Here is a 26162-nt window from a genome sequence, read left to right on the forward strand (position 1 = left end):
TCTGGACTCCAATTGTGGTCTGCCTCCATTTTGAAGTCTATCCCTTCCCCCCCCCCCACTTGTGATACTATTTCGCTCACCCAACTGCTCAGATTTTCAATCTTATCTGGTGGGAAACTCTACAAGCAGCTACAAGTGGTCTGAAAGGTAATAGATTGATGCATCCTTTGTGTAAATTTCATACGCGTGCTTGCTATCCTTGGCAAGTTATGCTGACTTGAATTCTTTAAAACCGTTCATCTCGAAACTTCTAATGTGCAATTTGAATCATTTTTCCAAAATCCAGTTACATTTTACTTTTAAACATTGGCATGCAGAAAATGCTTTGAAAGGTATGCAGAACTTGTATTTTGGTAAGATACCTAACCACAACCTTTACAATAATTATATAAAATGTTGTTTTTTTCAACGTTTTAGTTACATGTTTATGACTCCCTGTATTCACAGGCTTTAGCCTTCTCACAGGTACCTAGTGGGATAGCGTTCAGATGTAGTCACATGGGCCATTCAATGTCTAAGACATGCAGTGCTAGTATCACTGGTGATAAACAACCCCAATGTAACTAAAAATCCACACACTAGGATACCTGTACCTTACACATTTTATTACATCTCTAACACATCACATGGATGGAGGAAGATTGTGTCAAGATACTGATAAGGTTTTAGTGTGCATTAATAAACAATTTGCATTCAAATGTTTGTGATGGAAGGAAGTGGTGAGCTGTCAGGTTCTGGACTAGGAATTACTCCAGTAACAACTGCTGATCATCAAGGTCCTGATCTTCCAGGATATCTTGCCTACCTGTTGTTGGGATTTAAATTCATTGCCACATTGATCACAGTGTTGATGTCAGGCTGGATTTTGTTTACTATCAAGTCTACCAGAAGTCTCCATAAGCCTCACAACATTTTTGTGGCTCATTTAATGGTTGCTGATATCATATCAGCTGTGCTCAGTACTGCTCAGACCAGTATTATGATGATTGGGTTTGCCACTGGAGTGGGAGATTTCATCAACTGTAGGGTGTTTAAGTTTCTCCTATTGACGGTAATGGTGATATTCTCTACATATTTGATGATATCAGTTGATCAGATCATAGCTATAGCCTTTCCTTTCAAGCACAGAAGGTTAATGAAATGTCGTGTCATTGGTGGTTTCATTGCTAGTGTGTGGGTTTTGTCTGCATTGCTGTCCATTCATGTATTCTTCAATGATGGCTATACCAAAACACCACAATATGGCACTTGTCTTTCAGAAGGTAGCACCTTCGTTAACACTCTAATTACCTTCATATTGCCCATCTTCATTGCATCTTTTGTTGCCATAATTCTCAATGCTTACTTGTCTGTTAAAGCCTATCAAGTTCGCAAGCAGATACAAATGGAGACCAGGTTATCAGGAAGAAGCAAAGAGCTAAAAGATTTGAAGAAGAAGCAAGCCACCATAAAGGAACACCTGAAGCCAATGATAACACTCTTGGTAGTTGTGTTTAGTAGCACAGTGTTTGGTCTGCTCTTCCCACTACTCTATGTTCCAGCTAGACTACTAGAAACAGCCACAACTTATGAAGATGTTATGAAATATGTTATTGGTCCCAACATTGGTTACATGGTAACCCTTCTTCACCCCTTTGTATATGGGCTGTACTACAAGCAAGTACGTGACCCAATGATGAAGATACTGAAGAGGCTACTGTGTAGGGACAAATTTGCTTCAGCAGTTGTTGCTCCAAAGCCATGAAAAATTGCCTGGATGTGACAAGATTTCTTGACTTGAGAAAGACTACTAACACAAAAGTATATGTACCTCACTATATATATATATATATATATATATATATATTGACTGCACATTTGACACTATTATTTTATAATGTACAGACTCTGTAGTATAACATATTCACAGTAATTGTACTTATGCAGATGTATTTACAGATTTGAGTTACTACATTATAGACCATTGCACAGCCTAACACTTGGCATCATCAAGAGTGAATAATAATATTTATCATGTATATAGTATATACTTACATGTACACAAACATGCATGCAGGTATGATTGTAATGGTCATTGTTGTGTAGAGTCTAACATGCAAATTTGGGGCATAAATGTTATAGATCTACAGTGTACACAACTACGTACACATCCTGCAACTAGTTTTAAGTTGATATGTAGAATAAACTTGGGCCTGGTTTAATTCAATTCAACCACCTATGAGTAGATCACAAAGATGCATGGGCTTGGAAGAGTGGAGTGACTGACGAGAATAACCTTCTAAATGAATCAATGCAGAACACCAACACAACAAATAATATGAATTGACTGCTATATACAGTGTATCCTAGTTTCTGTACTGTTTATGAGATATGGGGATTGACAGTTTAGACATCTGTAGTTTCTGCAGCAGTGATCTGAACTCGCATGATTGATGGCCGAGTTTCAATGCCAGGCTCATGAGTACCAGTGTCTATCTGTTGTGGTTGAGGAGTTGGTTTATCTACCACCTAGCACAGTGTTATAAAAGACAGACTAAAACAATATATACTGTATAGTAATACTGCAAACACTTTTATTAATGTATATATACACATGCAAGTTTACATTGAATTACGTGAACATGAAACTTAGATAATAGGAAAACTGTCTTTGTACTGTACTGAGGCAAACAAAATGATCTCATTCATATGTATACATACAGTACTCATGTAAAATATATCTAATCAAAAACAGCCAAGCTGTAAAAAAAGGTGCGGCCCCCATAAAGGCCATGGTGAAAAAAGATGTGAAATCCAAGGTGGCGGCCAAGAAATGGCTGTGATGGTAGGTTAATGGTTACATTTTAATAACAACAATTCAGGTGAATTTGGTGCCAAGACCAAGCGGCACAAAATTCACCTGAATTGCCGTTATTAAAATGTAACCATTAACCTACCATCACAGCCATTTCTGGCCGCCACCTTGGATTTCACATCTTTTTTCACCATGGCCTTTATGGGGGCCGCACCTTTTTTTACAGCTTGGCTGTTTTTGATTAGATATCACTTCTTTTTGTATTTGTATACTGCAAAGCCGGCCTATGGCTGGCTTTGGGGCTTTTTTAACCCATGTGTTGTTTTTTTTTTAACACAGGAAGAAGAAAAGAACTTAAAGAAGAATTTTAGTACTTCAATTATTTTTGATTTTATTAGTAATTATACAAATTATATACATATATTTATTACATGCTCATTATTCCCCATAGGATTTTTTTTGCAGCTGATCTCTCTACTGGGTGACTTGAACTGTAGCTGAACTATATACAGGATGGTTTCTTTGTAGCTGAACTCTCTACAGGTGATTTGTTTGCAGCTAAACTCTCTACATGGTGGTGTCTTTATAGCCGAACTCTCTACATGATGGTTTCTTTGTAGCTGAACTCTCTATAAGGTGACTTCGTCTAGCTGAACTCTCTACAGGGTGATTTTTGTAGCTGAACTCTCTGCAGGGTGATTTGTTTGCAGCTGAACTCTCTACATGATGGTTTCTTTGTAGCTGAACTCTCTACAAGGTGACTTCGTCCAGCTGATCTCTCTACGGGGTGATTTGTTTCTAGCTGAACTCTCTACAGGTGAATTGTTTGCAGCTAAACTCTCTACATGGTGGTTTCTTTGTAGCTGAACTCTCTACAAGGTAACTTCTTCTCTACAGGGTGATTTGTTGTAGTTGAATTCTCTACAAGGTGGTTTGTATGAGGCTGAACTCTCTACATGGCGGTTTCTTTGTAGCTGAACTCTCTACAGAGTGATTTGTTTGCAGCTGAACTCTCTACATGATGGTTTCTTTGTAACTGAACACTCTACAAGGTGACTTCTTCTAGCTGATCTTTCTACAGGGTGAATTGTTGTAGCTGAACTATCTACAAGGTAACTTCTTCTAGCTGATCTCTATACAGGGTGATTTGTTTGTAGTTGAATTCTGTACAGGTGGTTTCTTTGTAGCTGAACTCTGTACATGATGGTTTCTTTGTAGCTAAACTCTTTACAAGGTGACTTCTTCTAGCTGAACTCTCTACGGGGTAATTTCTTTGTAGCTGAACTCTCTATATGATGGTTTCTTTGTAAATGAACTCTCTACAAGGTAACTTCTTCTAACTGATCTTTCTACTGGGTGATTTGTTTGCAGCTGAACTCTCTACATGGTGGTTTCTTTGTTGCTGAACTCTCTACAAGGTGAATTCTTCTACCTGATCTCTCTACAGGGTGATTTGTTTGTAACTGAACTCTGTACAAGTGCGTTTTTGTGGGTGATCTCACTGCAGGTTGATTTGTTTGTAGCTGAACTCACTAAAGGGTGATTTTGCTTGTAGCTGAACTCCTTGCATTGTATCTTGATCTCTCTACAGGGTGATTTGTTTGTAGCTGATCTCTCTACAAGTTGATTTGTGTGTAGCTGATCTCTCTGCAGGTTGATTAATTTGCAGCCGATCTCTCTACAAGGTAATTTGTTTGTAGCTGAACTGTCTATAAAGTGATTTATTTGTAGCTGATCTCTCTGCAGGTTGATTTGTTTTAGCTGAACTCCTTACATTGTGACTAGTTTCTAGTTGATCTCTCTACAGAGTGATTTGTTTGTAGCTGATCTCTCTACAAGTTGATTTGTGTGTAGCTGATCTTTCTACTGGTTGATTTGTTTGTAGCCGATCTCTCTACAGGGTAATTTGTTTGTAGCTGAACTCTGTACAAGGTGCTTTTTTGTAGGTGATCTCACTGCAGGTTGATTTGTTTGTAGCTGAACTCACTAAAGGGTGATTTGCTTGTGCTGAACTCCTTACATTGTGTCCAGTTTCTAGCTGATCTCTCTACAGAGTGATTTGTTTGTAGCTGAACTCTCTATAAGGTGATTTATTTGTAGCTGAACTCCTTACATTGTGTGTAGTTTCTAGCTGATCTCTCTACAGGGTGATTTGTTTGTAATTGATCTCTCTACAAGTTGATTTGTGTGTAGCTGATCTCTCTGCAGGTTGATTTGTTTGTAGCCGATCTCTCTATAGGGTAATTTGTTTGTAGCTGAACTCTCTATAAGGTGATTTGTTTGTAGTTGATCTCTCTGCAGGTTGATTTGTTTTAGCTGAACTCTCTACAGGGTGATTTGTTTGTAGCCGATCTCTCTACAGGGTAATTTGTTTGTAGCTGAACTCTCTACAAGTTGATTTGTGTGTAGCTGATCTCTCTGCAGGTTGATTTGTTTGTAGCCGATCTCCCTACAGGGCAATTTGTTTGTAGCTGATCTCTCTACAGGGTGATTTTTTTGTAGCTGACCTCTCTTCAGGGTGATTTGTTTCTAGCTGATTGCTCTACAGGTTGATTTGTTTGTAGATGAATTCTCTACAGGGTAATTTGCTTGTAGCTGAACTCCTTACTTTGTGTCTAGTTTGTAGCTGATCTCTCTACAGGGTGATTTGCTTGTAGCTGATCTCTCTACAAGTTGATTTGTGTGTATATAGCTGATCTCTCTACAGGTAGATTTGTGTTGATTTGTTCATTGCTGATCGCTCTAAAGGTAATTGATTTGTTGCAGTTGAACACCATGCAAAGTGTTTTGTTTGTAGCTGATCACTCTAAAGGGTAATTTGTTTGTAGCAGAACTCTCTCCACAGTGACTTGTGTGTAGCTGAATTCTGTGTAACTGAATTCTCTAGAGAGTGACTTAATTGTAGCTGAATTCTCTACACAGTGCATGACTTGTTTATAGCTGAACTTTCTTCAGTGTGACTTGTAATGTTCTGAATCTCTATAGTGGTATATTTGCTTAACTCTCCACATGGTGACTGTCTTCTTGCTGAACTGTCTATAAGATTAACTGTTTGCAGCTGAACTCCCTACAGAATAACTTGTTATGTAATAAAATTCTATAATGGAGTAAATAAATTAGCCGAATGCTCTATTAGGGTGACTGTTCTATTAGAGTATCTCGATCTCACATTTGCTACACGGAGTTGGCTTTCGAATCATAACTCAGTGGTTTGTAATCCGATTCTTCTGTACTACTGCAAGGACTTTCTATGAAGATTATTCCAGCTATACACCGATTTTCAGCTCATTGCTCTAAGCGGTTTGCCTAGTAGGCGTGAAAACTAATACTTTTTTATTCATAAAAATCGATCGCGTAATTGTGACACAGGTTGGGTTTTGTGTCATATCTCCGTGGTCTTTATCTCGATTCCTTTCAAACCACCAAAAGGCACTTCTACGATGGTTACTCCATCTACATAGCAATTTTCAACTCATTCCATGAAGCGGTTTACCCTGTAGGCGTGACAACAAATCGATCTTGTTTTACGCGAATAATCGGTCATAACTCCTGAACCATTCATCGGATTTGTACCAAAGTTGATGCTAGGATTCGCCTTTGGACTCCCTTTCTGTGTGCCAAATTTCAAGGCGATCGGAGTACGCGTTTGCTTGTTATAGCAATTTTTGCAAGTGTGCGAAAAGACGAAGAAGAAAAAAAAACGAAGAAAAAAAAACGAAACTTTGGCAGCTCGTATCTCGGAAATGGCTGGAGCGATTTCCTTCAAATTTGGAATGTAGACTCCCTTGGCTGGCGGGCAACTGTGTAGCAAATTTGGTTCCAATCAGATAAGTGATCACCGAGATACAAAGGTGTGAAAATGACGTTTTCGTTCTTCCTGTCAATATACTCACGGTGTGGCGCGCCGGCTTCTTGGGCCGCACGACACACTACCGTGTGTCTTGATATATTTATGATTACAAAGGCTGGTAACACAACACCTGTACACACACAGTTAACACTGAACAAGTTGAAGTAGTATGTCCTACTTCTAAAAAAAAACAGATGCCTATACAGTATACTGTAGTACTGTATACTAGGGAATATGGAGGTTTGGTTTTTTGTGGCCAAAAATATCACCCAAAAATCAGTTTCACAACACCATCCTGGCACCTTGGCAGTATTGGTTAGGTATAACCAAGCCCAAAAGTGCCTTCAGTTTGACCCCAACAAATTGCTATGATTTTTTTTTAGAAATTTTCTACTGACTGTCTAACTGCCTGCCTGATGCATTTAGACAAGCGCAATTCAATAACGGCTAAGGCTACTGGCTTGATTATTTCATTACTAGACGTCACTTCAGCCCGACAGGTACCTTTTGGCATACCACAGTACGTACAATGCACGTGTTATGGACTTACCATTGTCCCCTTTGTGTCCCATTTCTTTTTGCTGACAGCTCGATGTGCTGATTCACAGTAGTGCAATGGCTTCCCTATATTTGTACATGGGAATCACTTATATTTTCCCTTGTGATTGGATTGATTGCAGAGGCATTTCTCCTACTGTTCTTTGTTTGTAACTCTGTGAAACAGGCTGAAAATAGCTGAAAGCGAACCATAATGGCCACTTCACTTTTGAGTCAGTAATTGATAGCTGGGGTGTGCATTCAGTTGAAAAAATTACATCTGGCGCAGCCATACATTCTTTTGACGCAGTATGCGAGGGTTCACCAGCCATCAAAAAGGTAAACAAAAAGTATAAGGAAAAATGGGATTAAATGTCCACTAGTATATCTACAGGTGCTGGCAACCTCCCTGGTTTCCCTACCTATGATCCCTTAAAATTTGTTTTCTTATACTTGTAATTATTAAAGTGATATTTTAAAACTATGATGCAATTTAATTAATTTGTATTATTTACTGTGTTTTGCAATTCATTATCACTTTTTAAGGAAGCATAATTTAGCTTTATACCACAAATAACGCCCAAAACCATCTTCTTAAAAATTTCTCTTAGGGAGAGTTCATAATACAGTAGGACCTCCATTATCTGTATACCTGTGTGCCAGTTCAATCACGAAAGTGTTCAGATAAATGAAGCCCATTCATTTATATACAGAGTTCTATTCAACTACTCTAATAGAACGTTCACCCGATGGCAAAATATTCTAATAGAGCAGTTACTTATACTGTTCGGATAATCGAGGGTTCGAGGTCCTACTATAATATAAAGGAAACCTCCCTTTAAATTATTTCAATCTCTTGCTCTTAGCAAATCATTGAGTCTGCTTTCCATGTTTGTAGGACATGCCCTACCCCCTTGACTTGAAGGGATATGCTATTTCTGGTACCCTACAAAGTCCATGCTACAAAGTCCATGTTGCTGTTTTCAACACCCATATAGCCTGTTAGCAAAGTAGTTCACAGCTTATTGACCAGTATTTTGAATTAACAGTTTATACTTCAGTGTAAAGTTTACAGTATCTGCTTATAGAGTATATGGTGTGCTCTTACTGGCTGCTTTCAGCATAAACTTCAAGCTTCTTTTGCCACACAAGTGTGGGTGTGGACATACATTCTATCCCAGTAAACAGGAGGACCAAATTGCTACGCTGTGTGATAACTAACTAGTCTCCCCATGGCCAGTGTGTGGGTTGTCAACTAGTGCATGAGCAAACTTTGAAACCGGTGATGTTATGCAAGGCAGACTGGGCAAGATACATTGCTTAATATATATTAACTTAAAAGCGGCACTTGAGTCACTGTGTGATGAATGAATTGTCTAGAATACATTGTTAAAATTATGGCTTATGAGCTGTGAATCATGCAATAGTTGTATCATGAGCCCGAGTGATTTGCCTGATATGTACACCCAAGCTTGAGGGCCGTCAGCCTGAGAGCATGGGTGTACATATCAGGCAAATCATGAGGGCACGTGATACAACTGATATGTACCCTGCCAATTACAGGCTAAGAGCCCGTGGGTGATTAATGAGAGGCGCACCAATATGGAAATTTTCCAATATGCCGATAATCAATATATTGGCTACACCGATTCCAATACCATTATCTGAACATAAAAGGTTTTCAGTATGGACACTACAATAAACATTTTAAAAATGTGGAAAGCTTAAAAGGTGGTCTATGTAAAGAAAGAAAAAAAAAAAGAATTGTGAAAAAGGTAGTGATAAAAAGGTGTGCAAAAAGAAAAAAAGTGTGACCAACTCAGGATTTGAACCCTGGCCATCACAAAAGCCTTGGAAACTTGAGTCGTATACTTTAATCATTGTGCTCTCATGGCAAGTCAACCATAGAATATTTATCGACAATTATAGTGTAACATCTGCTCATATCTGTTAAAAACTCAACTTTTCATCGATACCGATATCACTACCGATACCGGTGCACCTCTATGATTAATCACCCAAACCAACACGAGACCGACCACTGAATTTATTATGTAGACCAACTTGTGAAATTCGATTATGTGACAGCAGCAACTAACTTGGTGACTATGTTTGTTAACATGCATGACAATTAAGTCCTAAAGGTATCACAGAAAAGTTCAATTATGTAATTTTACAAGTATTTTGAAGTTGCTACATAGTTTTACAGACTGTTTACAACATTTACTAAGGGTAAACTTTGCTGTAGAGAAGTTTATTTCGTGTTACTCACAAAGTGGAAGTGGCCAATATTCAAAAACATGGTGAACTGCTTGTAAATAATAGTTATACCATGGCTGCGAGGGATTTGCTGATATATACACCCAAAGCCCGAGGCCTACGGCTGTATAATATCAGCAAATACCAAGCAGCCGTGGTATAAGTGATATATATCACTTGGGGCACACTCACCTAATAGGTGAAAGAACTACTGAGAACTCATCCCGTTTGTTTTATACAGTAGCATCTGAAGATCGATCGTGGTTTTAATAGCGTGGGCTAATAGTCATCAGAACATTAACCATATGTTAAAACGTCATTAATACGTTACTATGCTTCAACACACAATGTTAGAAAACTTGCGACTGTGGGATGGAGTTTATATTGTTATCATTTCTGTACTAAGTTAAGCTAACTAACTTCGCTATTGGGATAGTAAGTAAGTTATTATATTAAGTTAAGTACTTAGGACTGTAAGTTACTAACCTATTTCAACGTAGCAGTAGTAGCTTTGCAGTTCCGTGGTCTGTTCAAAGGCTGATACGCGGTGGGTAGAAATACGCATCTACGATCACCCAAACAATTATTTTGTGCCTTCATTATCCTTCAGTAACAACCAACTAGTCTATCTTAGCAAATATACTAAGCTTAGCAACCACTACAAAAATGAGTCCCACAATACAAAGCTCTATGTCGCTCAATATAACGAGTCAAAGCGTATCAATTCTTTGAACTGGTTGGATATCAAAGTAATTGGCAAACCGCTTTCCCATGATATTGCCAGGGAAATATGTGAGTTAAACACCGAGCGGCACCTTTGAACGCCCACGCTAAAGTGGTATATATATGCTATAACACTAGTTCTCACATTAAACTAACATTTCTCAACTCATAAGATGGCAAGGGTAACAAATCGCTTTTGTCTGAGTGCTGTAGGATGCAAAATCGGATGCATGGTTTTCATCACATGACCAATAATAAATTCTTTTGGCTTGAATTTTTATATAAAGAAATGCTCCCACATCAAGGCCATGGTACATGTATGGTTTAACTTAAATGTACCATGGCCAGCCAGGGTTTGTAAGATATGTATCCTGAATTTTGCCTTTGAAGTTAGGTGGCTTCATGGTACATACTGGGATATAAAATAGTTATACCCTCCCAGTACACCCGGACTATATCTTAACACCCTGGTCCTCAGCATTGCCTCAGACTTGCAGTGATAACTACAATATTGTCCTCGTACTGGGATATACGTAGTAATAACATGCAGTACATACATACATATAGTTTTTTACCAAAAGGACACCAGGCAAGCGTTGGGTACGTACATCTTGTGGTTCACCATAAGCTTGTTGGTTATCAGTGGTTACTGTGTATTTGCCCTTTGGCTCCTCATCATAGTACATATCACCTGTTGAGTTGATCCTATACCTGTGTCCTAAATCACAGAATGCATAAGTCATGACAAACAACATATATACTATATGTGTATTCAAATAAATGTCATGCAGCACGGTAGCACCGGGATCAGCACCTTCTTACAAAAAACATAGACCTAAAACCAGCCTTCATGGTGCCTTGACATTCTTGGTTAGGTATAATCAAGCATAAAAATGCCTTCATTACAACCTGAAATGCTTTCAATAGATTGCTACAAAAAATTATTCAGTGGAATTTTCTACTGACTGACTGCCTGAAGACAAGCATAACTTGATAACAGCTAAGGCTACGGGCTTGAATTTTTCACTGTTTCAGTCCCTTTTGGTGGCATACCACAGTACAGTAGGACTTTGATTATCTAAACAGTATAAGTGACTGCTCTATCAGAGTATTTCGCCATTAGGTGAACGTTCTAATAGAGTAAGTGTGCGTTCTATTAGAGTAATTGAATAAAACTCTGTACATAAATGAATGGACTTCATTTAACCGAACAAATTCACTTATCTGAACACTTTTATGATTGAACTGGCACACATGTGTTTGAATACGGAGGTCCTACTGTACTTATAATGCATGCTTCATGGACCCCATTTATCTTTGCAAGGTGTCAATTCGCAGTACAGTTGCGTTATGGCTTCCCTACATTTGTAACAAGAATTGTCCTAGTTTTCCACTGTGACTGGATTATTTGCAGAGGTCCTTCTCATAGTGTTCTTCCTTTGTAATGCTGTGTAATGGGCTGAACATAACAGATGAAGTATATATATAATGGCCACTTTGCAATTGATAGTTGTGGTGCGCAGTCAGATGAAAACAATACGCTTGACACCATTCTTTTTTGTAATGCAGTATGCACAGGTTTACCAGTCATAATAATAAAAAATAAACAAAGAGTTACATGTAGAAGAAAAAACTAGGGATCAAAGGAAAAAAAAGGGGAGGTTGTCTACACCTGAAGATATACGATTAATTGATCCCTACTTCAGTCATACCCTTGTTATATTAATGTCATTATGATGTACAGGCTACAAGTACTACAGCACATATTGCAGATGACAGACTTACTCTTTTTCTGGCTCTCCACACAACACAATACCACTATCACAATGGTGGTGATGGCAATTATTAATGTCAGACTACACACCACCGCAATGATAACAGTTGTTTTCTTATCCGATGATGATGATGATGAACTAGCAGCTATGTATGTACATAGAACATAAATGTAAACACACAAGAATATCTGTCTCAGGAAGACTGCCAGTTACTAAGAATAACACGTACGTAGGTGAAGCCATGATAAAGAAACTTGGCACAAAATGCTCTAACAGAATTATTAGCAGAAAAAACAGTCGTTTTGTCAAAGGACTTTGCAAATCTGTGCTTGTGTAAAACACTGAAATGCACAACTACATCAACCAAATACATAAGATCACTACTATGTTAAGTACCTGTCATTCTAGCTGGTGAATTAGTGGCAGTGAAGATCACAGGGTTACTCCAGTCACTTAATCCTCCACTATTACCAGCCCTTACTCTAACACGATACCTTTGACCAGTTGACATTCCAGTGAGATTGACCATCAGGTTTCTTGTTCTGAATACAACTGCTCCTGTCCAGTCATCTGTCTCTTTGACAACTTCAACAACATAAAATGTTGCAGGTAGTGTCTTGACAGAATTAGTAGACCACGAAACAACACTGTACTTCACCTTTACCAGTGTTGGTGCTTCAGGAGGATCTAACAGAATACACATAAATACAATACAGGCGTCTAAATATACCATTGTAAATCCTCCATTTAGCAGTCACCTCTTTACAAAGGGCGTGAATGTGTAGCTAAGGTATACTTCATTAATAGGATCTAACTTATTTTAAAAGCCATATCACATAGATACAAAATCAAAGAAACAAAATATTACTGTCCTCATGTTGTTTACTATATTCACAAAATATTTACAAAAGCATGTTCAGTATTTTTATGTGCTGAATCCAGTGTGTATCGTTATGCCCATCAGTATGCTACACCTGCAGGTATACCAGTGGACATTTAATCCCTACTTCAGTCATGGGATTAAATGTCCACTACTATATCTGCAGGTGTAGGTGACCTCCACTTGTTTCCTTACTTCTTTTCTATGATACCAAATCGAGCTTAAAATTCCCAACTTTTCTTTATAGTTGTTTGTTTACTCTTTTTTCATATCTGTAAATAAGAAATTAGAAAGTGTTAACCACTAAAGTCATTCAGCTATATTGACTGAATCAATATAAACCCAGGCAATGTCTAATCTGGCAGCGTCCACCCCTTCGCATAAAGAGGAAGGATCTGGTCACTCTAGCATTCAAAATTTGTAGTGTGTTACAGAAAACAGGTAACACCAAATATAGAGTTACCATAGATACTGTAACATGTGGAAGAATTTGTCACAAAGTTTTGTAAGTATGCGTTAAGATTATAGTCAAAAATAGGGTATTCTATAGAAGAGCAAAAGGTGGAGGTAGTAAAGAGTCTTGTAATTGGAACTGATGTACTCATGATGCTGCCTAAAGAATATGGTAATGTAAGTACCTACAGGGGTATAGCTGCATTAGCAGCCGTTTATTATCCAGATTTAAAAACTACTTACGTCATGCTATTCTTGTAATGACACTGCTTAATTACATTCCTTTGTCACAACTCCATTATGCTAGAGTAACCAGACCCTTCCTCTTTATGCAAAGGGGTGGGTGCTGCCAGACTAGGCAATGTGAACGTGGAAAGCAATCATTACAAACTCAGATATTTACACATTTGAATAATTTTCAACTAATTTCTTGCTAAAAGTTCAAGGTACACTCAAGAACCTTCACACTGTACCAATAGGAGATTGTGCAAGTTTCACCTAATACACATGTATACATACATACACTGTATTTCACTAACATGGACTGGTGGTAGTTTCTTCTGACCATCCCATACCACTGTCACCACTGCTACTATGAGCTACCACACTAAACCAGTAACTAGTTCCTGGTATTAGATCCTTCACCAAATATGATCTGTGTTGTACCGTTTCACTGTATAGTACTAGTTCTCCTACACTGTTTAGGTCTGTTGACATCCTCAATGAGTATCTCAGTAAGGGATGCCCCCCATCATCTTCAACCTTCCATGACACTCGAATGGAATTCATACTGATTGTTTCTGTTCTGACAACTGGTATAGAAGGAACTAAAAAAGGACACACACAAAATTAAGTGGGCAAACAATATTATTTTGTGACTACGAGTGTTCCAACTTACACGTATGTGTATGTATGTATGTATGTATGTATGTATGTATGTATGTATGTATGTATGTACGTACGTACGTACGTACGTACGTACGTACGTACGTACGTACGTACGTACGTATGTATGTATGTATGTATGTATGTATGTACAGTGTACAATATAAGGGAAAATTATTTCTCGGACAGAATGGCCAATCAAAAGTAAATTTGATTGGCCATTTCTGAAATTGCATGGCCATAAGATAGAGGTGTACTATCCTAGTGTGCGAAGCACACCCCGCAGTGCAAAGCACAAGCCTTCTAGGGGGGTCTGGGGGCATGCCCCCCCAGGAAATTTTTGGAAAAGGATCACTCAGATTGAATCTGAGACTACTTTCAGCTATTTATCACTGAACTTTATGCACATGCATTTTACAGAGAATTAATTGTTTATTAGTAATACATGTACAAAATTTGTGTTGCTGCATACATATTTTACTATGAATCAATGTATTGTACAGCCAGTTTGTAGACTTAGCTAGGCTAAATGCATTGTTACAAGTAGTGTTGAGTCAGCACAGATTGAATTATCAACTAGCTATTGCTAAAGTTTCTCTTGTGAATAGCAATAGATCAAAACTTACTCTCGAACTTTCCGTGTGCAGAACACTTTTATCGCATGACTTTCATTCCACTTTCTCCAGCCACTGCATCTCTACAGATTATAACCACGAAATGGCCATCTTATACTTAATATCGTACCTCCACTTCGCAAACATTACTTTCTTTTCTTCTCTTGGAAGGCGCCACTCGTGTAGTCAGTGTACTGATCGCTTCTTCACAACATCGACAGTAACCCACAATCAATAATTTGGGTAAATATGAGGTGCAGTGCTCTAGCTTACGCATGCGCATCGAGTCGATGCTTCGAAGGGATCGAGACTTCACGTAGTGATTAAATAGCTTCGGTAAGGAAAGTTAACGATACGACAATAATAATAACTATAATAATACATGTTATAAAGACTAATAATAAAGAATTACAGTTGTAAAAAATTTGATCGGCACAAATGGCCAACCAACGGCTACATTGATCGGTCAACAGCATCACTTGGTCGGAAAATGGCCGAGGGCCGACCGTTATATTGTACTCTGATGTATGTATGTATGTATGTATGTATGTATGTATGTATCACTATTAGGGCTGAGCGATACTACCGTTTTAGCGATATATCGCGATATTTTGAAAGTATCGATATCGCGATACTTTGTTATTAATTATCGTGATACCATGCTTGTACATTACTATCATTAAAAATCCATTTGTTATGCAGTAGTTGGCTAAGAATCCTTGTAAATGATAAAGACCACCTATCTGGTTTCCCCTGCAGAGAGGTGTGAACACCATAACAGCCTCAAAGCATGTGTTACAATAACTGTTACTGTAAACAAGGATGATAGTGGCTAGTTTGCTATCACCTATAAGGACTTCCTGCAGGAATGCTAAGCAATACATTATGTGGCACCAGCTATGATTGACTTATTTGTAAGTATCGTGAACTATTCAGTTCGTGAATAGTGGCTTTAGTATCGATCGTGATACTAAAATGGCAGTATCGCTCAGTCCTAATCAGTATGTATGTAATCAGTATGTAAGTTTTACAATGGTTACCTGTTGTGAGTGTAGTTGCTGATATTTCTTCACAAGGTCCTTTTCCTTCCTTGTTACCCAAGCATACACTGAAAACATACTCTGTGCCCTTGGCCAGATTCTCAATGACAACACTAGTCTCATTGCGGATTATCAGTTCATTCATTAAACGCTTATGCCTGTGCATATAAGTCTTGTACTGTACATATGTGTACCAAATAGTTCCTACACTGGAGTTGAACATTGGAATCTGTAATAGTATAATATACATTGTCCTAAGTAAATCAGCCTCATAACTCTTTTAAGTTTAATAATTATTTAACTACATGTAATAACAATAACTACAATTTTCCCATTTGGCTTAGCAGGTGTTCAACAACTGAAAACGATGTTGCAGGTAGGGGTGTGTGATAATGAAGTTTTTATTATTGCGATAATGTACCTCAATATCATGATTATCACGATACTTGACTACAAACTAAATATCAATTAGATACTGTAAATGTCTCTAATAAATTATCATCGTGTCACTCATTATGCAGTTGTGCTTGTTTTATAGCTATATCTGGAAACCAGTATCATGACAAAACATTAAAAGTATTCGTTAGAATTATACCTAGAATTGTAGCATTTTTGGCCACGTGCAGTTTACAGAAGTATCCAGAAATTTCTTATTATCATGATAATGCGATATTGAAAATTTTCACAATAACGACTTTTCACGATAATCGATTATTCACAATTATCGAACAGCACTAGTTGCAAGCCTTGTACTGAAAATGACATTGCAGCCTTGCAGGCTATCCAGAATAGTATACCTCTACAAATTGCCTGTCCCTTTCTTATGTGTATGATCAGTGTTGGGAGTAACGCGTTATGTAATATTGTTACTTTTGTGGTAACTAAGTAATATAATGAAATACGCTATAAAAACAGGTAATATAACTCTAGTTACTTACTTACAAATGTAACGGGTTACCTAAGTAATATAGTTACTGTAACGAATCTAATATTACGTAATATTATTACTACAAGTAACGAAGTTACTAATCTCGTTAGTATTCCACTGAGTAACACCTAGCCACAACAAAGTAATGAAGCCTACTGAATGAAGCTTATTCACCAGCTTCTTACTTATAACCAAGCTTTGCACATTGTCCAACAACACAATTATGTCACGTGATAAGGTGGTAGTTCCACACGTGATAGCTTAAGGTTGTGGACACAAAGTAATGTAATATTATTATAGTTACTTTTTTTAATGGGTAATATGTAACTGTAACTAAATAGTTCAGTTGCAAGTAATATGTAATATGTAACTAGTTACTTTTAAAAAATAACTTGCCCAACACTGTGTATGATGGACAACAGCTTAGCAGCTTTGTCTAGAGGATTTGTGTAAGAAAACACGATAGACAAACTATAAAATCATTGAAGAGATACTTCCTTGCATAATTTGTACACCTGTAATTTACAGTGGTTTGTTTGAGATATGCTTCTTAGCAGTGCATTGTAATGCAATATAATTAGTTAATTACGAAATAAGTTTAATTACAATACAAAATATCTATATACGTTATTACAAAACAAAGACTAATTAGCTAGTTTCATGGTATTATTTTGTAATGAATACATTGTTGATTTAGTCCCTACACAACGCTGCACTGTATTCATTTTATACCAAGGGTAGTATTAACTGGGCATCTGGCTTTTTAGAACTAGAACTTATCTATCCATTTTTCCAAAGGTTCAAACCTGGGCCATCTATGACTTGTTGGGAGATGACCGGACAGATACATACCAACAGAACTCATGACAAAGTCTGGAGACTGGACAAAACCTGGTCAGATTGCAAGGATGTTTGACCATAATGAAGACACACATGTACAGTATATACAGTGTCACATCAATCAAATGAGTATAGTCCCTAGGTTGCTATGAGATTTTGTACATTCTTGTTACCCAAGGGTGTGACCACTAATGTACCTATGTTGCAGTATTGAAACTACATAACAGCATGTGATATACGCACATGTAAGTATTGTATGTTTTGCTATGTATGCAATTTCATGTAAGTGGACACAATGGAATGGGCTATGATCTTCTAAATGTCCAGTAATATAGGTAATTGTCTGGCCAATGCCGGATAGCCAGGGCATTGTGACTGTACAGCATATCCTAAGCTCTGACATTTAAAGGAAGCAATCCTAGAGTGATGATATCTGGTCACTGAGGAGGATCACATGAGATATTATCGAGAAGACAATTATAAGATAGTGAAAGCATTGATAAGATATTAAGGAACTGATTGATTGAGCCTTATTTTGGACAACCTGAAGACTTGATACTTTGCAATCATAGTAATCACGAACAACTTTCTTATCTGCACCTTTAGCTTCAACTCACATTACCGGATACAGCTTTGGTAAGGCAAACGCACCTTCTCAGAGTGCTTAGTGACGGAACTGCATGTGATCCTTGCAAAATCATATGACAATATTTTTATCATGGCACCAAAATATTAACTTTCAGGCTTCAGCGAATTACCCCAAAAACACTAAAATTAATTTTATAAAAACCCGACATGTATATGTGTAGGAATTAGTACTGCAAAAATACACAATTGCTAACCTCCCAGCTAATGTTGACTGAGGTACTACTGATTAACATCACATTTACATTACTAGGAGGGGATGGTGGTGAAAGTGAAAGAGTAAAAAATTCTGCTGCTTCACTAAAGTTTCCAACTCCAACTCCATTCTCAGCCATAACTTGGTACCAATATAAAGTGTTTGGCAGGAGATGTGTTAATAAGACCATCGGTTCAGTAGAATTGACAGTAAACTAGATTTAAAGAAACACACAGCGTATGCCAAAGTATGTATAAGCAAGAGTACATAATAAAAATAGGGAGGGAGAGTGTCTAACTGCCAATGAATAAACAACAATCTTTGAACAAATTAACACTTTTACTGATGATAGAGATCTGTTGATAGGTGCTGAGTGTTGTTGATAGGTGTTGAATAAGGTAAAATTTTTGTTCTACTGATGTGTGGATGTTCTATACTATGCAGTAATTGTGGCTGAAAGTGTCCTAGTTAGACACTTTCCATCCCTATGTTTATTATGTACTCTTGGTATAGCAGTTAGTGTATTATTTGGTTTCACAGTTTATGGATGTTTCTATTCTTTACCATATTTAGCTATGCATACACACACGCACACACAAACTCACATTGACATCACTATTCCACACAAAGATGTGATACATCACAACTGGATCGTTACCATCAAACACAACTACCCATGATACTTGAGCCTCATATGCTGACAGTGACAATAATGAGAGTTGATCAGGGGGGTGTGGTGGTCCTGTGTAACAGTAATACATAGTTTTATGAGCTGCAAATGTATAGTATGTATATTGAGTACATATTATATGAGGAGTGTTCTGTATTTGCAACCAGTCATGTAATCTATGACAAACATTCATAGTGAAAACAGATGAACGTTTAGACAAAAAATTTGTCACAGAATTTTCATGTAAAGCATAAAGTTTAAGGAAAAATTAGAAATTTTAAGTTCGATTAGGGATCATAGAAAAAAAAGGTAGGGAAACAAGGCAGGTCGCCTACACCTGCAGATACACTAGTGAACATTTAATCCCTACTTCAGTCTATAACCAAGACTGAATTAGGGATTAAATATTCACTAGTATATCTGCAGGTATAGGCGACCTGCCTTGTTTCCCTACCTTTATTTTCTATGATCCCTAATCGAACTTAAAATTTCTAATTTTCCTTAAACTTGTTTGCTTACTTTTTTGTAACATTATTATGACTGGTGAACCCACGCATCAAAAGAAAGGATGGCACCTGAATTAATGTTTTCATCTGAATGCGTGCCCCAGCTATCAAAAACTGCTTCAAAAGTGGTCATTACGCTTCACCTTCAGCTATGTTCAGCCTATTACACAGCGCTAAAGACGAAAAACAGTAGAAGGAAGTTCCTCTGCAACAATCTAGTCACCTCGAAACTGATAAGATGATCCGTGCCCCCCCCCCCCCCCCCCAATTATCAATTACTGCCCCAAAAGTATGCTTCGCTTTCAGCTATGTTAAGCTCGTCACACAGCGTTACAAACGAAAAACAGTGTTAGAATTGTCTCTGCAATCAGTCCATTCACCACGGAAAATATGGACGATTCCTGTTTACAAACGTGCTGTTGGGAAGCCATGCATCACACCACTGCGAATCCAGCAACACCTCAAAAAGAAATGGGACACACAGGAGGACAAAGGTAAGTCCAAGATGCATGCATTGTACGTTCTGCGGTATGCCAAAAGGCACGTGTCAGGATGAAGTGATGTCGAACAGTGAAAAATCAAGCCCATAGCCTTAGCCGTTATCAAGTTACGCTTACCTGCCTGGCAGTTAGTCAGTAGAAAATTTCATTGAATATATATATTTTTAAATTTCGTAACTATTTATTGGAAGCCTTTGGGATTGGCACCTTTGGGCTTGGCTGTGCCTAACCAATACTGCCAAGGTGCCAGGATGGAGTTGTGAAGCTGGTTTTTGGGTGAATTTTTTACCCAAATCTCCATGATCCCTAATATACAGTACTACTATACTGTATGATCATGCAGGTTGTGTGACTGTACTAGAATGTACAAATGGCAACATGTTTAATGCAGAAAGATAATTCCCAGAAAGTGTTACTCTAACAGCTATTACATCAGATGTGGGATAATACTACAGCTGAGGTGCAGAACTGTTGGATATTTTGGTGGTACAGGTGTAGTATGTATTGGAAGGTATGGAATGATCTTAAGCTGAGGTGGAACTGCTAGTTTTTTGGGTATCATATAGTAAGGGGCTAATGGGGTTCTAAGTGATGGATACTTTGAAAGGCATGGGATCAGCCGACACTTTAGGAGTGTATGACTGCAGGAAGGTGGAGGACTTTGTTTGGCATACCTGTATTATTATGTAGCACTACTGAATGAATTTATAACACATAAATTGTGTCATAAACACACAAGAGTCATGACAGGTATAGTGCTATTCTTTCAGGTAGTCTGTAAAGAGTAGAGTAGTTCATTTCAATATGACAAAACTTCAGTGGTACACCAACTAGGAAAACAGAGGGTTATAGTTGACTTGTCTTCTCCTCAGTGTCAATGATAGGAATTGTGTTCCCTGAGCTACATGTCAGTCACTGAGGTTCTTCCCATATCCCTCCTGCTTGTGACAACACAGGATGCTGCATGCAGTTGCTTACAGGATAGGATTTCTCCCTAGCCAATATATACCTTTGCCAAAATCTCTGCACAGTTGTCAGGCTGTGGACATGGAAAGAGGCTTTGGATGTGACTTCCATCTACCACAAGTACTGCATATTGGTGAATAAGTTGTGGTTCTATGATAGTCCCAACAGTTGTTATACTTACAATTTTGAATGAATAAGCACGTGAACGTAAAATTATACATTATGGTAGTAACTGTACAGTAAGGACCATGGCTTTCTTGCCCAACCAAATTCAATCTTACTTTTTCATTTTGTAACAGCTTGGCAATATTATAGCCAAGACCATACACGTATTCTTTACCCTTCCAAAAAGTTTCTATGAAATTTCAAAGAAAAATTATTTCACTAAAAATTTTCTACTAACTGACTGACTGACTACACATCTGTCAGACTGATGCCTCCAGCCAGCATAACTCGAATGCTACAAGCTTGATCTTTTCACTGTTTGACATCACTTTGGCTTGAGACATGCCTTTTCATCAACAGCAGCAGCTACAATGCACACATCATGGACCTACACTGTACTTTTGTCCTCCTTTGTATTGTATTATATTGTATTTGTGCTCCATTTCTTTCCCTACTATCATGTAGGCATTGATACATTGGTGGTAATTCATGGCTTTGCAGTGCTTTATTTTCTGTAGTGTGTTGCAGAGGTACTTCTTGTACTGTTCTTTGCTTGCAACACTTTACACCTGTATACCGAATGGAACATAGCTAGAGCTAAAGCAAAATGCCCAATTCCTTCGATACGGTATGTGATAGTAATGAATTATGAATGCTACAAAAGTAAACAAACAAATGTAAGGAAATTTTAGTAAAGATCAAAGATCAAAAAGCAATGAAAGCAGGGATGTCATGATCATCTACATCTGCAGCTACTCTAGCGAACATTTAATTCCTACTTCAATACTAGCTATTTGAAAGGCTGAAGTAGGAATTAAATATATTTGCAGGTGAAGATAACCTCAGTTGTTTCATAGCTTTTTTTTATCTGTGATCCCTACTTAAACGTAAATTTCTAATTCTCCTAACACTTGTATGTATGTATTGTATGCATATACACAACAGCTCACCTTTCACTACCACCTGGAATGCTAGGGAGCGTTCAATCACTGAGTTACTGGCACTACATACATACTGGCCAGAGTGTTTATACTCTATTGTGCCATTTAGTTGTATTGTAGAAATAGCTGCCGTATTAGTAATTCTTGTCTCATTCAATACAGTCCCATTAAAGGGAACATCCCACCACATTTTGTGTACTGCAGGATATCCTTCAGCCACACAGGTGAATATAATCTGATCAGGGTTACCCAGTTTGGTCACAACATTTGCATCTCCTCTGTTTGTGATATAAATGTCTATAAGTAGAATTAACATATGTGAATACTGTACATACATCTGTAGCTAGATACTTCAGTTAACAATATTTTCACTGTTCTGTGTAAACCTGTGACGTTTATATCCTGGAAACAGAGTCAGTACCTCACTATACTTTAGACATCCTTGGAAACATTTAGGCCTAAATTTTTTTCTCCCAAACCTCAAACATGTTTGCTGACATTATTTGTCCTCAGCACTGAAACTGATTCCAAACATTTTGACTATAAATAAATACATCTTCTTTGATATAGAATTTATAGTACAAGAGGCAACAAATGGAATGACAGAACATTTGTCACATGTTTGCATTACAAACTTACAAGTCACAGTCAGTATCCCATATCCCATAGCAACATTATCACCAATAGTTACAGTACAGCTGTAGTTGCCAGATTGACTACCAGTTACTGATTCAAAGTACAACTCGGTAAACCTGCAATGTGTAAGATTTCATGCCATATTGTTTGTATACAACTACTATATATACTCTCACTTCAACTAACTGAAATATATACACCTGTACACCACATGTACACCACATTTGAAATAGCCATACAGGTACAGCTACAGCAAGGAAAAACTTGTGGCTACTATGATGCGAGGGCGACTACTATGGGCTTGTGTGGCAGCAGCCAATGGCTTTTATATGTATATGGATTAACGAGTGACTAATCTTGTTTATTAAAATCATTTTAATTACTATCATTCATTTTAAATTCTCTCAAAAACTCTATTTCCTGGCTTAACCCTTAAACCCGCATAATCCAGAAAACTGGATTTGATAAAAAAAACAAATTGAAAATGCACAATACTTTTGCTAATCTACATAGGTGGTTACAAACAAGCATATCTCATGAAGCGTTTATCTGATCGCTTTGAAAAACAGATTTTATTAATTGGCAAAGAGTAAGCTATCTGCCAGTATATAAACTTTCAACATACAAAGAGCTCACCCACCACGATGCGCTGAATTATTTTCAGTCCTTCCACGTTCGTATCTCCACTGCGCTCGTTCGACAGTGACATTATCACGTGATACCTATATATCAACTGAATTGCCATCATGTGAGGAGTAACATGACACCAAGCAAAAATTGACACGACAAAGTACGGCCGAGTTATGACCCTTTGTGTATCGTTATGTGAAGAAGGAAGACGGAGGGATAGTTCTTGTGCTCTTTCTAAGTGAAGCGAGTATCTCTGGGCTGGATGAAGGTCAACGTGACAAAGTATGGGGCCATTTAAACCAAAATTTAATGGTGAGTAAAATGATGTTTGTTGTTTTTAGATAGCTTTAACAGTTTTTGTGTTAGAGTTTAGTTTTACAAGGCATGCATGCGATCCAGTTAACTGGATTATGCATTTTCAGTGTTTGCGTTTTATAAAACAGCTGCGGGTTTAAGGGTTAAAACAACTCCTTTTCCTGGCTTTCTACTTCATACGTGTCATATCAACACTTACATCAGTATATCTAGATACAAGCTGTGACTATTATCCAAGGGTGACCCTTTTGACAATAATTCTAGGCTGTGGAGCGACTAGCGACTACTATCCAGGGGCAGAAATTAGTCAGTCAAATATGGTATGCATACTAAATTTGAATTCTTTGGCAGATTTGCTATTGTGAGAGTTAGTGATGTGTGATATGTGATATACATTGAAACATCGCTATAAAAATTTTTATATCGTGATATGATATAGAATCTTTATATCGTGATATAAGCCTAGGTATAGATTTTAGCTATAATTAGAGAAAAATGTACCCAAGAAATTATGTACACTGTACTTTTTTGTGATAAAAGAGCTTGCAATGTTTCATGTACCATGTTGTATTGTACTTCTAGTACACCACTGCAACAAATGTCATCAATGTAAATATGCTAGCTGAGTGATGAGCTGTATATCGTGATATATATCGTATCGTGATATGTTATGTGCAATAATCGTCATAGGAAAATATCCTATATTGCTAGTCAGAGTAGATGGGCTGGTCCATCGTGTAATTTGTAAATTTTGCTAATACAATTTTGCATAAAATTTTGGAAAAATTGATTTCTCACTCTTATTTTTTTCATCAATAGTACAGGGGTGTATTACAGTTTTGTAAAACAACCAAGGTGAAAAAAGTGAAATCAGAGGTGGTGGGCTGCAATATAAATAAAAAAAAGCATCAACATATCAAAGTGGCTCCTTTTTTTGAATTCTGGCTTTTTAAACGCTGCATCTTCTCTTCAGCTTGCCCCAACACTAGCATATATATATATATATTACATAATTGGAACTGGGGCTTGCTGTATTTACTGAATGTTCTATTAGAGTGTATCTGTTCTACTAGAGTTTCTCAATATTGTGATTGTTTAGTTGTTGTGGGGCCTTCTTTAAAACCACCAAAAGGCAATCTCTCATAATGCTTGAACTATTATTCTCTGTACAAAGCAAATCACAATAGCATGCTTACATCTGATGTTTGTGTTACTGTATGTTTCTGTACTCTGAAACTACCAGAAGAAAGGTTCTCTGTAGCTCTTAACCCAAGCATCAAGCCCATGAGATACAGTTGCAGTTGCTGGGGTAGTTACCTATAGTAACTAGTTACTTGTATGTTACTTATAACCTATAGTTACTTTCTGCAGTGGTTATTGTAGTAGTTACTTTCACATGTTCCTTAGCTTTTGCAGTTTGTCTATATACTGTACTACTTGTCTGTGATCATGCTATAAGAAAGAACAAAAATATTAATCACTGTGCTCACTCATTTTGATAATCTGGCTACAGTGAATATTACTTACAGTGTATGTCACCAATTTGTACACTGTATCTAAATAATATAATTCATCAATAACTGTGTACCTTTCATCTTCCAACATCACTCCATTTCTAAACCATTGGAACTCTAATGGAACCTGAAGAGTTGTACCCACATCACAAGTAAGCTCAGTATTATCTCCTTCAGCAACAGTAACATTCGCCACTACAGGTTGAACTATATGGGTAGATACAAGCATATCTTAAAGCACTCCAGCAATATTATGTTCCGTGCATACTACATACAGTTAGCCATTTTGCTGCAGTGTCATTAAAGCTCCTACAATGCTCTATTCTAATTTCAACAAGTGCAATGAAAAATTAGGAATTTCAAGTTCAATCAGGGATCACAGAAATAAAAGTTAGGAAACAAGCTACAGGTACAATATACAAGTGGACATACCTGCAGGTATAGGCAACCTCCCTTGTTTCCTTACCTTTTATTGTTATGATCCCTTGAAATTCCTAATTTTTCATTGCACTTGTTTGTTTACTTTTTATTGTAACATAAAATGTGACTGGTGCACCTGCACATACTGTATCAGAAGAATGAATGTCACCTGACATTATTAATAACGTCTAGATACACCCCAACTATCAATTGACGAAAAGTAAAGTAGTTGTTACATTTCGTGTCAAGCTTAGTTTGGCAGTGCCCGCCCCTTCGCTTTTAGAGTAAGGGTCTGGTGACCGTCGTATATGGTACTTGTGCTGCTACCACTATAGTAGTGTAGCCAATCAAATCGCAGTATCCGGTTTAAATAAATATTTGTGACGTAAAACGTGTAGTTTGCACCATGAATAACACAATAACCATGGTGACCGAATTCGGAATAGTTGGAAAGCAGCTGATACTCTCCGAGCGAGACTC

At 37.5% G+C, this 26162-nt stretch overlaps 2 protein-coding genes across 6 annotated transcripts in view; one reads left to right on the forward strand and one right to left on the reverse strand.

The window, feature by feature from the left end:
• The first annotated feature begins 697 nt into the window (after positions 1–697).
• On the forward strand, positions 698–1744 carry LOC136268929 (olfactory receptor 7C2-like). The gene has a single exon (XM_066064436.1). The coding sequence runs from the start codon at positions 698–700 to the stop codon at positions 1742–1744; it is 1047 nt and encodes a 348-aa protein (XP_065920508.1).
• A 527-nt stretch (positions 1745–2271) lies between these two features.
• LOC136259651 (cell adhesion molecule DSCAM-like) overlaps positions 2272–26162 on the reverse strand; it is a 28873-nt gene continuing 4982 nt past the window's right edge. For 3 of the 5 annotated variants that reach the window (XM_066053171.1, XM_066053144.1, XM_066053168.1), the window contains 11 exons: positions 25337–25469; positions 22807–22919; positions 22177–22464; positions 19025–19161; positions 18421–18633; positions 15811–16039; positions 13811–14098; positions 12335–12625; positions 11949–12083; positions 10739–10881; positions 2272–2508 (listed from right to left, as the gene is read on the reverse strand). In XM_066053171.1, coding sequence (XP_065909243.1) covers positions 2386–2508; positions 10739–10881; positions 11949–12083; positions 12335–12625; positions 13811–14098; positions 15811–16039; positions 18421–18633; positions 19025–19161; positions 22177–22464; positions 22807–22919; positions 25337–25469 — 2093 coding nt within the window. In that variant the 3' untranslated portion in view covers positions 2272–2385. Of the gene's footprint in view, positions 2509–7194; positions 7269–10738; positions 10882–11948; positions 12084–12334; positions 12626–13810; positions 14099–15810; positions 16040–18420; positions 18634–19024; positions 19162–22176; positions 22465–22806; positions 22920–25336; positions 25470–26162 lie in introns of all 5 variants that reach the window. The other 2 variants (XM_066053160.1, XM_066053153.1) reach the window with 2 other exon arrangements.

This window comes from Dysidea avara, chromosome 1, assembly GCF_963678975.1.
Source record: "Dysidea avara chromosome 1, odDysAvar1.4, whole genome shotgun sequence".
Classification (NCBI taxonomy): Eukaryota; Metazoa; Porifera; class Demospongiae; order Dictyoceratida; family Dysideidae; genus Dysidea; species Dysidea avara.

Excerpts from the sequence above, each read along its gene's own strand:
- LOC136268929 (XM_066064436.1), top strand. The coding sequence starts at position 698 with ATGTTTGTGATGGAAGGAAGTGGTGAGCTGTCAGGTTCTGGACTAGGA.